The following is a 13,872-nucleotide window of genomic DNA, read 5'->3' on the forward strand; positions in this document are numbered from 1 at the left end:
TTAAAATTAATGCATGAAGGCTTGATAAATTTTACATTCATATACTTCACATTGTGCTTAACACTTATATGGTCGTTAGTTTTATCGTCCACTACATGTGTCACAACATCACCAACACATCATTCATATTAACTTCCACAAAATTTCCATCCATCCTTTCAAGTTTTATCCAAACCCTAAAATTAATTTTTCCATAACCTCATCCAAACACCAAATTAACTACCTTAGAGATGCCCCATTTGTCACAATTATGTTCATACATAATGATTTGAGCCCCACTTCACTACTACAAAAACAATATTTTACCACGGTTAGGAGAATGATATTACCGATGTTAGAGGTTTGTGGTAACAAATGTGTGGTTTTATGTGTCCTCTTTACCATCACAGAAGGATAGTTGTGGTAAAAACTCAATAACACGTAACATTTTCCCGATGTTTATGGATGTCGTTTAAGTCATCGGGGGAGAAAGGTGTCCTGTCATTAAATGTTTACAAGAAAGGTACGAAGAAAATTGAATATCACATGATTTGATATATAATAGCAAACATAAGCTAAAAACATGTTATTCTAAATATTTCATGACATAATATATATCTGATCCCAAAATCCAACAATGCCGATAGACACGATGTTTAACACGTGTTTCATTACATAATACTCAGACTCTTATCCCTCAGCTCGTCTCCCCATCTACAAATTTACACATTTCATGAATATATAACCACCCATGCATGTAAGTGTGTGTGTGTGTGTGTGTGTGTGTGAGAGAGAGTCTATACCCTCAAATCGTTGCTCTATCCACTAGTGGAATCCAGAACCTGAAGTACTTGGGGTTGTTCATGTCAGCACTCAGAAGCAGTTTGTAGAGGTGCTGACCAAGACAATCAAAATTAAACACTTCATCAATTTGAGGGATGGAATTGGTGTTGTTGATTTTCAAACTTGAAAGTGAATTAAGGGATGGTGTTGAATGTAATTTAACATTCAAGTTAGTTTAGTTTTAAGTTGCATTTGTATTTAATGTGCATTTCAGTTTGAGTGAATCTATATAAGCCCAAAGTAAGATGAATTTATAACACAACTTAACCGATTTTTTATTAGAGAAAGTTAGTTACGTTTCATATTCTCTCTCTCTCTCTCTCTCTCTCTCTCTATATATATATATATATATATATATATATATATATATATATATATATATATATATATATATATATATATATATATATATATATATATATATATATATATATATATATATATATATATATATATATATATATATATATATATATATATATATATATATATATATATACTTTTCATCATCTTCTTCCCATTGTGCATTATTAATGGAGGTTCATTATTGAACTCCAATAGAAGGAACACTTAAACTCAAGACTTAATTAGTATTGTCTAATCATCATCAAGGTCAGCCAAGCATATTTAGAGGTTGATCCAAACTAGATCAAAAATGTGACTCTAATGATAGTGAGTGAACAAGCCTTTTGGTTTATTGATGAATCGAGACGATTTCTAAAAAAAAAACTTTGACATCCAAATCAGCGAGTGAAAGAGAAATTAAATATATGTATATTATAATATACCTTTTACATCTAAAGAAATATATCAATTGAAATTAAATAAACAAATTATTAATGGATAAGTGAACTTCTCTAAGTAAAGACGGGGAAAAGCAGGTATGGCCACAATAGAACATGACTCAACTGAATATTTTTTATGTCTATCAGTATCGATCATAGTCACTAAAATAATAGACTCACTCAAAACACAATAGGACTAGACAACTGAACTTTATGACCATATTTTGTGCTAATAACACCATTGGCCGAATAACGCAAAGATTGTTAAATCAATGTTTAAGGGAAGTTGCACACTAAATGTGAGATCAATGAATTAATAAATATTATTGATCATGCTATATTATATTATTTGATATGAGGGAGCATTTTTTATATTGGGACCTTTTTTAATGAGCAACACACATTGTGATAGACACATCACATACTCACCTAAAATCTTAAGGTAATAGGTGTGTGAGTTTACTTATAAAATGCTCAATCTCCACTTTTATAATCAATGTGGGACTTCTTCACACTTGTTTCTAAACACTTTCCAACTCACACTTGTTTCTAAACACTTTCCAACTCACACTTGTTTTTCTTAACACTCCCCCTCGAGTGTGAATCTATCAACAATGCTCCCCTTGAAGCAGAAGCTCTTTCTTCCATATAAACCTGTACCACCATTGACAGTTTTTCAACGGGACATACCTCTTATCCACCACCATGTGTGGAGGACATTCAATAGTAATGATCTGGTCCTTCACTTGAGAAAACGACTCATGATACCACTATTGAATCATCAATTCAGGGGATCAATATGAGGAAGAAGTTTTATATTGGGGCCTTTATTTATGTGCGACACACCTTGTAAGAGACACACCACATATTCACCCAAAACCTTAAGGTAATACATGTGTGAGTTCTCTGACTTATAAAATGCTCAATATCCATTTTTCTAATCAATATGGGAATTTTCCACACTTGTTTCTCAACACTTCCAAATCACACTTGTTTTTCTCAACACTCTCCCTCAAGTGTGAGTATATCAACAAGGCTTCCCCTCAAGCAGAAGCTTTTTCATCCACTTACACTTGTACCACTGTTGACACTTTTTAAATAGGAGATGCCTCATATCCACCACTATATAGGGAGGATTTTCAATATAAGTGAGTCGATCCTTCACTCAAATAAATGACTCATTATACCACTATCGGGTCATCAATTTGGGGTTAAACGTGATGAAGCATTTTTCGTGGGAGCTTTCTTTATGGGTAACACACCTTGAGAGAGACACACCACATATTCACCCAAAACCTTCAAGTGATATTTGTGTGGGTTATCTCACTTAAAAAATGCTCATTCTCTAATTTTCTAATCATTGGGGTACTTCCTCACACTTTGTTTCTCAATACTTTCAACTCACACTTGTTTTTCTCAACACACTCCCAAGAGTGTGAGTTTATCCACAATGCTCCCCGTCAAGCATAAGCTCTTTCATCCATATACATTGATAGGTGTTTGGATTCTATCACTTATAAAATGTGCAATCTCCACTTTTCTAATTAATATGGGACTTTCCCACACTTGTTTCTAAAAACTTTCCAACTCACACTTGTTTTTCTCAACACCCCCATCGAGTGTGAGTCTATCAACAATGCTCCCTCTAAAGTGGAAACTTTTTCTTCCACATACACTAGTACCACCGTTGACACTTTTTCAACGGGGCATACCTCATATCCACCGCCATGTGGGGAGGATATTCGATAGTAATGAGCTGGTTCTTCACTCGAACAAACGACTTATGATACTATTGTTGGATCATAAATTTGAGGGTCAATATTATGGAGCATTTTTACATTAGGGTATTTCTTCATGAGCAACACATTTTGTGAGAGACACATCACATATTCACCCAAAACCTTAAGGTAATAGGTGTGTGGGTTCTCTCACTTATAAAGTGCTCAATATCCATTTTTTAAATAAATGTAGGACTTAGCCACACTTGTTTCTCAACACTTTTAACTCACATTTGTTTTTCTCAACACTCCTCCCTTAAGTGTGATTCTATCAACATTGTTTCTCTTAAGCGGAAGCTCTATCATCCATGTACATTTGTGCCACTGTTGATACTTTTTCAACGAGACATGTCTCCTACCCACCACCATATGGGGAAGACTTTCGATACAAGTGAGTCGGTCATTCACTCGAACAAACGACTCATGATACCACTTTTGAGTCATCAATTTCGGGGGCAATATGAAGAAGCATTTTTATATTGGAGTCTTTCTTTATAAGTTACACACCTTGTGAGACACACAATAAATATTCACCCAAAATCTTAAGGTAATAAGTGTGTGCGTTCTCTCATTTATAAGGTGCTTAAACTCAACTTTTCTAATCAATGTGAGACTTTCCCATATTTATTTATCAAAACTTCCAACTCACCCTTGTTTTTCTCAACAATCTTACCCCTTAGTTTTATGTTTAATATCATGTTATCTCTGTTTAAGTTATCATGTATTTCTTAATGTATTATACTATGTTCTCATTGTTTAAAACATGGATTTTGACTATTCAGTGTGATGTATCTTATATTTGTATAATTTATAAATATGAAATATATCTTTTGAAATTCTTTTAAGTTTTTATTATATAGGAACGAATCCAATTAAAAAAACTTCAAACTAGTTTCAAAACATGTATCCGAAAATGGTGATTTTTTTAAATAATCACTTTTTTCAAAAAAAATCTAAAATAACCAATATTTCAATTTTTTTTCCAAAATCACCACCTTTCAAAACAGATGTGCCAGATGAACTGACGCATCCATTTTAAAACAAGAAGAGGCGCCACTGCTGCTGACGCATGCTTTCAAAGCATTGCATGGAGGCACCAACAACCATGACGCCTATGCTTGGGCTTTGGTGTATGCGCCAATTCATCTGGCGCATACACCTTTGTATTATTTATTTTTTAATTTTTTTTTTTAAATTTATTTTATTTAATAAATAATAAAATATAATGTTAAAAAAATTATTCATTATATAATAAAAGTTACATGGGATTGACAAAAATTTAATGACCGGCCCGATCGAAACGTCCCCTTATTCCACATCCAGGTGTGTTAGTTTGTCTTCGAGGTCTCCCACGATTTTCCGGAGGTGTTTGGGGTTTTTGCGCGCTGACCTGATCCAATGATGGTTGGTGTGAAGGTCCGGCGGAAGATCCAGTGGTATTTGATAGATGCGTCATCATCTGTTCTCAATAGCCAGGGGGCTTTGGACAACGGTGCTTCTGTAATGTAGTTCGGTGCCCATGTTGTCGTAGTTGGGTCGATGTGTTAGGAGTGAATTGCAGAAAGTCGCGCACGCACACACACACACACACACACACACACACACACACACACACACACACACACACACACACACACACACACACACACACACACACACACACACACACACACACACACAATATATATATATATATATATATATATATATATATATTTATATATATATATATATATATATATATATATATATATATATATATATATATATATATATATATATATATATATATATATATTTAAAATAATGTTTTTTAAATGTAAAAATATATATTATTAAAAATTGTATTAATTTATATATTAAAAATAGAAAAAATCATCAATTGAAATCTTAAATTATTATTTTACATACATACATACACACACACACACACACACACACACACACATATATATATATATATATATATATATATATATATATATATATATATATATATATATATATATATATATATATATATATATATATATATATAAAATAATGTTTTTTAAATGTTAAAATATATATTATTAAAAATTGTACTAATTTATATATTAAAAATAGAAAAAAATCATCAATTGAAATCTTATTAATTATATGATGATTATTATAATAATTAATTAATAAATGGAAAAATAATTAAAGTTTTTTATTTATAATTAAATAAACCATATTAATTATATGTTTTTTTAAAATGATAACATTTATATAACTACAAAAATAATTTATTAATTGTAACATAATTGTATCGTTGAATCAATTTTTATGCAGGCATAAAAGAGAGGATTGTTGGACCAATTTATAAAGCCATGATAATAATTATAATAACTAAACAAAATTCGATGGGCATTCCCTATTACATTAAGTGCTTGTGACATCCGCAGAGCCTATGATAACTTCGAGTTTGTACTAGATTTGCGATAATATACTTGTTCAATCTATTTTTGGAGGGATTTCTTAATACATCCTACTTATTATTAGAGCATCACCTAAAAATATGAAAACGTCTTGGGACGCACTCCTAACAAACACATTTTAGATCAGTTATGAGTCATGTTTTAGGAATGTGACTTTTTTTAATATGAAGATGCATCTTCAGAATCTATTTGTAGATGCATCTCTGTAGCATACTGAAACTGAAATAGAAGTAAAAACCAAAAAGTTGTATTTTGACAAAATAAATCATTCATAATATAAAATCAGTATTACATATGTGATGTTTACATAAAATCAGACATTACATTTCAATATTCAGTTGGACGCTTCAACATCTTCACAATGTCTTCGATCGATCTTGAAATCGTCGCTTCCATCTCGATTGATACTTTTCAAAACGAAAAAATATATTCCACATTGCTCTTACATCTGCATTTGTCTTGAGCTCATAGTTGTTGAGCTCAATCTTTCTTTCGTTGTTAGTTGACGATGAACGATACTCGAGCTTCATAATTTTTCGATTATCTTCATAAGGTAGGAGATTCTGCACTTCGTATTGCAGATCTGCAAAATACTCATTGATCTTAAATTTTCGCCCGGATGTCGCGCTGGAAAAGGAGACGTTTGCAAGATACTAGATGATGTTCATTTGCGAGATTTGCGACAATCATGTTTGTATCAAATACAAAATATGAGCCTATATTTATAGAAATTGTAGAAAATATGGACCTAAATTTTTTTATCTTGTATCAGTTGAGGTTTCAGAGATGCAGCTTCGGTACCATCTTATTGTCTTATTCCAAAAATGCATCTTTGAAATCTCTCCTGAACCAGACAGAAAACAAAACCTGTGTGTTTTGTTTGACAAATGGACAATATTTTTGGGGCAAACATCAAAATGTATTAAAATATTTGAAATTGTATATATTACACTTTCTTAATATTAGTACACATTACATACAATTAATTAACGACGAAAAACTAAAACTAATTGAAAGATTTGTCGCATACTAAATCTATAAATATAGGTTGTACCCCCCTTTGAATTTTGTACATTTAATCCTCTTCCAATGTCGCTCAATTTGGTGAATCCTTACACCCTTTCCATAAATCGGCCCGACCAAAAAGTCTCGACTTTTGTTGTTGAACAATCTATCCACTCCACTGATATAACTGGTATAAGGCATTCCGGTTTCAAATAAACTTGAACAAAGTGTCATGACTTTGAAAGCCACCCAACACACATAATACGATCATTTGGATTTTGAGGCGGGGCAGTGCGTAGTGGGAAAAAAGATTCCGAAAAAACCCTATCTTATAAGATCAATACACACCCTATCATACGCACTTTCTATGAGACGACTCATTTCAGGGAAGCGCATCCATTTTCCCTCTGGCGTTGGTCCACTTATGCAAGGAACAAGATACTCATAAATTGCATCAAAATTTTCTTTCTTTTCGTAAAGTCGTGTTTATGATTCAATATGGGTCATCAACTCATGGATAAGTTGATGGCAAACAAGTGTGTGATTATCTTCTCCTTTATCGGGTAAACCCCAAACAACTCAAAAACCGCAATTACCGTCACCCTCAACATTGATGATCTGTTCGATGTATCTGTGCATAAAAACCGGCATCTCGTCAATGAATGAAATTTTTGGTGGAGGCGGTGAAAGAGGTGGTTTTCTAATGCAAGCTTCATTAATTTTTTTTGTTGAGATTTTGGAGTTGGCGAGTTTGAAAAAACTTTGTCAACATGTTCAAAATACAAAGGAGACCGTACTTTTGAATTGTCACTCGATGTAGACTTGACCTTCCTTGGAGCATATTTTGTTTTTACCGGTTTAGTGGGTGGTTTCAAGTCAGTGGTTTCCAGATAAGTAATCTTCCTTAATCTTTCTTTGATGTGGAGTTTCATATTGTCACCGACTTTCAAAAATATCTCTTGTATCAATTCTCATTCGGTCAAGATAGATATATTCAAATTATCGTCTTTAATGACACCATCATCATCAAACCTAGGCTTTTTTTAGTGACTGCAAACTTCATCCATTACTAACGGGCTACGAAGTTTCACCTTCTTTGCTATAAGGCAAGTACATGGGAGACCATAGGTTTTTCATAATTGTGCAACCATATTATGCACTAACGGAGCCTACATTATCAACTCATTTTGCTTTGTGAAAAATATAATTCAAACCTGCTCGAGATATGTTGCCGATCAACTGAGAATAAATATTGTTGTCTTTAAATATGTGTTCTAAAACTGTGATGCTCCGATCAAATGATGTATGCATCTCATTATGTTGGCTCTAGATCATTTGGTTCATAGAGTCTAAATCTCTACACAAATTTCCCTTACTATTTCCCAACCAATTCTTCAATGTAGCATGGGCAGTTTCAACTCAATTTTTTATTGTATTCCTAAGGTGTCTAACCTGGTCGATCCATGCACAAATAATTTTCTTCTTCACCTGGTCCAAAATTATGCTTTCAATATATTTCAACAAATCTGGATATTTCTCGCACACCTTTATGAAATGTATAACAAAATCGACATATAACTCTTCAGTAGAAGAATTTACTATAACATTTAACACATCCATAATTTTTTCCACTATCACACCTGCCTTCACCATTTTTCCATCTTCGGCCTTTATCTGTTTCGTCCATACTGCAATTTAAACCTGACTTCTCACATTCTTTGTTATGTGATACCTACAAAGTAGTACATAAGAAGTAGAAAATTTATTTGCAACCGAATTCATCAAAGCGGTATCGCGGTCGATAACAATTACTTTCAGTATCTCTTCTTGGTCCTTCAACATTGCCCGTCGCATCTCTAAAGTCCAAGTAACATTGTCCTCTTTTTCGCTCTCTAGAAATACAAACCTAACATAATAGGTCTTATCATTAAAGGTAACATAAACCATCTCCAATAGTGAAAGTTTATACTTATTGGTCTTATACGTCGAATCAATGATGAGCACAGTAGGAAACATGTTGAACAACTTAATGAAATAAGGATGAGTCCAAAATATATCTCTAACGGTTACTCCGTCCTCGCACGTTCGGTACATGAAAACATACCTCGTATCATCCACAAGTTCAATAGTTTTTGCATTCACTTCTATATCCCCTTAGTGCCTTGTTATTTTGGTACCAAATATTGTACACTTGCTTCATATTTGAGATATTTTCGGGTCTTTTACATTTCAAAGTTGTAAGTATGTTTTTCGGTTGAACCAAATTCAATGTCATGTCTGAAACACATTTCTTCTCTTCCAGCATGAGGCGACACGCAATTAGACGACCGACTAACTTTTCACACAAGTCATGGTTATGTAAACCATATATGACATTAAATCTCAATTTCTTATTTGTCAACATATAACCAGGCAACTTAAAGGGATATTCACATTTTCTTGAATCGGTGTCATCTCGTTTAAAATTCCATAGAGGAGTTTTATATTTCCCACTTCTTTCGCTTGTCATTGTCACAAATGCACTTCTTTTATTCGAATCATTATCAGACCTTCCGATTACCATACCAAAATCCAGTTTGAGTGCCTCCGTACGAATCCATTGAAGCACGTGATCACAAAATTCAAACTCTTTCTCATTCTTAAATTGGTTGCTAACATCTACCTCCTTCACAACAACAACTTTGGCATCCGAAGACACAACGTGTTTGGGGAAAACATCGGAGTGCACCATATCTAATGAAAACAATTACAATAAAAAAAGTCAAAAATTGCTAAAACTGCAACTAGAGCTGGAAAAGTGAGAACATGCAGCTTACGGATGCATCTCCGGGGAGTTCATACAGAATCCGGAGATGCATCTCTGGATTCAATACATGTTTTTTCAATCTAAAAACAAACTTAATGTGATCAATGAGGTTTGAAATGAAGGATCTTTATCTGTAATTCCAGCTTCTTTTGCTCCTTTTGATGTGATGAAACACAAGAATGAAGATTTGAAGTGAAAATGTTAATTGAGAATGAAAGAGTTTTTGGAAAGGGTTTGGAGTGAAAAATAAGTATGAGTTTATGATCATGCAGATGAGTATTTTATCAACTTTTTCCGAAAATATATCTCTGAAAATATCTGACATGCAAATGTGACAGATATTTCAAAATCTCGCTCTACCTCCGTAGATGCATCTTCGGAATATCCATTGGACTACTCAAATATCAATATATTTGTTGAAAATAACCGAAGATACATCTCCGAATAAATTTTTATTTTACTTTGGAATTAGACTCATTTAATACGTCATAAGATGATGCGCGATGCACCTGAAGATGCATTTCCAAAATCCGAAGAACATTTTAGATTTTCCATAAAATATATTTTTATCTCGTAAAGTTCCCATTTTATAGCCCATATTTACTCAAATTAGACTTCAAATTATAATATACTTGTGAATCAAGTCCAACTTTTAGTGGAAATGTATAAGACAATCAAATTTAATTAATAAACATAGATAATCCATATCGGCACACCCTAGTGGTATATGGGAAGGGATCCTTTCTAGTATAATTTTTACCTGAGCCGTTTATATTATCACCCTTCATGTCTCTCAAAGTGTGTGGTAAAAAAATGTGGTTAATATTGCACTGCACACAATTTACACTCTTCACTCAGTCCTATATACCACCTTGAAAATTAAATTTATCCTGATTTTCCTGTGAAATCATGTTATTTCAATGACTATTGATGTATTGTATAACTACGTATAAATCATAGTTAAAAAAATATACAAAATCATATTTAAAACCTTTAAAAAATGTGGAGGGAACTAAAATGTGGAGATAATAATTTAATAACTATTGTTTTAATAATTATAAAAAGTGGTCCATATGGTGAATCGTTTATGAATGTGTTGAATTATAGAATTGTAGAATTCACGTTCAATCCAAATTTCATGTTACAAAAAGTAAAATGTAATAATGCATCAAATTATAAATTGGCACACCCAGATCATGCTTGGGCCAGTGCCACACAGCCATCAATAAACAGTGTTGACAGAAGCCATGTTTAAATGAAGCCTACTTCTGTATATTGTACAGGAGACACAAATATTAAGTGAAGCTTTCTATTAGAAGGGGCTTCATTGATTGTACACGAGAAAAAAAACTATGAAATTAATTGCAATACTAGTGCTAACATTAAAGGATTTTAGTAGAAATACCAATCAACAAGGTAAAATCAATCCCATTTGAATATGTAGCGTTTTCCTTTTTTTTTTTTTAATTTTAAAATAATCAATTTTTCAATTTTTTTTCTAGAATAATCAACTTTCAAAACAGATGAATTAGCGCATCCATTTTGAACCAAGAGGAGGCGCCAACACTACTGACGCATGCTTTATTAGCAATGCATGGTTGCGCCAAGGATGCTGGCGCATGCATGTGCTTGCGCCCATGTTTCTGGCGCCTACATGTGTTGGCATGTGTGGCGCCTAACCCTTTGGCGCACACATTTTCATACTTCTTCTATAAATGTGTCGCCCTTCAGCCATATTTTTCACACAACTTTTATCCTACAACCACATTTTCTTTCATTCAACTTCAATCTCCTTCAAGTTTTTGAGTTCTAACCATGTCTTTTCACATTCACAAGAGAAATGCCTATTTAATCTTTTCCGCCGTCACATCTCCGATAAAGATTCGACTTTAGAATATAGATTCATTCGAAAGTCTTAATTGGACGTTGGACCGTTGGTTAGAAGGGGAAATTGCTGATGGTGAAAGGATTAGAAGGATTCAATGGCTTGAGTCAACGTTCAACCAAAATAGAGAAGTGCATGAATGGGTGGATATTAAGACTGACAGAGACATTCGCCGGATGATGCATAATATGTTCAAAATTGTTTTGATGGTTGTAATCGTTTAGCTATAGTAATGGTATTTTAGTTGTTGTAGTTGTTTGTTTTGTTGTTTATGTAATGATATTTCCTCACAAACTTATAATATGAAATAAATTTTGTTTTTTATATATTGCAAAAGAGGTACATGTGAATTTATCTTGTTGTGCTCGTTGCAACACTAGGACAGTTAGTACGATTGTGACCTGACTGGCGGCATGAACTACATAATCTAACCATTTTGTTCGCCGTATCCATTTCGGTTCGAATACGAGTGCTAATTGGGCGATCCTTTTTCTTTCTTCGCATAACTTCGTTGTGTCAGACAATGACCCCTTGATATTCTGGCCAGTAATCCTCTTTTGCCACTACAGAAAAACTAATTTTGTAAACATTTGATAGACTGGTGTTTGACAATCTTATTTCTTCACGGTAGTGTTTGAAAGAAGGTTCTGATAATGCGTAACCTGCGTTGACAACCTTTTTCCGCAACGTTTTGTCTTTGATCTCCCGCATAAAATTCTGAGCAATATGTCTATAGAAGACATGCGTCGAAGGAGGATCCTACCAGCCATTATCAATGCTATCATATGCACTGATGATTGAAGGGTGTCTACCGGAGATCAAACATAAGTTAGGTTGAGGTGCAACGTGCAATCAGAGATTTCTTAGGGAAAAACTCCATCCCTCAGCAGTCTCCCCTTCAACAAGGGCAAAGGCGATTGGAAAAATGTTGTTGTTGCCATCTTGTGCCACTGTCATCAGTAATGTTCCTTTGTATTTCCCGTACAACCATGTACCATCAATTTGTATAATAGGTTTACAGAAAGAAAAACCTTTGATGCATGGTTGATACGCCCAGAAGAGGCGGTGAAATATTTCATTTCCAATAGCACACGTCCCATCTGGTGTATATGCGGGCAACGCTTCCAACTTGACAATAGTCCCTGGAGCATATTGTTTAAGAGCCAACAAGTATTTTGGATGTTATTTCTCTTCTTTTTTTATTTCATATTTATTTCCTATATCTTTCTTATTTATGTTTTTACTATATATTACTTCTTCTTATTTTATTTCTTACTTATGTTTTATTAAGACCCAAAGCGATTTCGATGTCGTGTACATGAATATGTACCCCACGATCCTTTGATAGAACCATATATTAGAGTATGTGGTTTTGGAAATCTCCTCAACATAGTCTCGTACTCGGTTGACTATAAATTTATTCTTGCTTTGTTGGAGAAGTGGAGACCCGAGACCCACACATTTCACCTTCCTTCGATGAGTGTATTGTCACACTTGAGGACGTCTACATGTTGTTAGGTCTGCGTATAGATGGTAAGACCGTGATGGTAGAGTTAACCAGGATAACTCTATCTGCAATGAATTATTGGGTGCCCCTTTGTGTGACGACCAAGCTGAGGGAGAGTCATCCGGTCAAGCTATGGGGCAAGGTATAATTTTAAAATATCTTAAAAAATATTATGCGAGTATAATATTGTCTGAAGAATCAACCGAGTATGAAAAATAATTAAAGTTCAATGTTATATTATGATTTTATTTGGTAATTTTTTATTTCCCGAAAGTACTGGTAATACGGTAAATATTACCCATGGTGCTAGACCAACTCAACAATATATGGCATGGTTTAGGTCGGTAACAACGCAATAATTTGTGTATGAGCCATGGTATTTTATTGATCCACGCCAACTAGCTTCGTCATCATACACCCAACAACAAGTCCCCGTCCAACACCAATGTCAAACCACCCAAACCCAACAACCAACCTCACACCATCAACCTACCACATACACCCAACAACCAAACACCCAACTCCGCAACCCATTCATGCCACCCACCCAACAACCAAACACCCAACCTTGCAATCCATTCATGCCACTCATCCAACCACAAAACTAAGAATCAAACCATACCCACTAACAACCATATGCATCAACCACAATCGTCTATAGCGCAGATGATTCATATGGGTCACTTCATTGTAGTCCCCCATCAATGACCACCCAAACATCTCATCACCAAAACACCCAACCATTGTTTAACTATAGTACACCCCATGAACCATTACTTTGTTTCCAAAACGATTCAATGTCCCAATTTGGGCAACTATATCGTC

At 33.9% G+C, this 13,872-nt stretch overlaps 1 protein-coding gene across 1 annotated transcript; it reads right to left on the bottom strand.

Annotated features, from left to right (window-relative positions):
* Positions 1-8,971: 8,971 nt before the first annotated feature.
* On the bottom strand, positions 8,972-9,580 carry LOC127096387 (uncharacterized). Its single transcript, XM_051034965.1, has one exon. It carries the CDS (start codon positions 9,578-9,580, stop codon positions 8,972-8,974), a length of 609 nt encoding a protein of 202 aa, XP_050890922.1.
* Positions 9,581-13,872: the final 4,292 nt, after the last annotated feature.

The sequence above is a fragment of the Lathyrus oleraceus genome, chromosome 1 (genome assembly GCF_024323335.1).
Source record: "Lathyrus oleraceus cultivar Zhongwan6 chromosome 1, CAAS_Psat_ZW6_1.0, whole genome shotgun sequence".
NCBI lineage: Eukaryota > Viridiplantae > Streptophyta > Magnoliopsida > Fabales > Fabaceae > Lathyrus > Lathyrus oleraceus.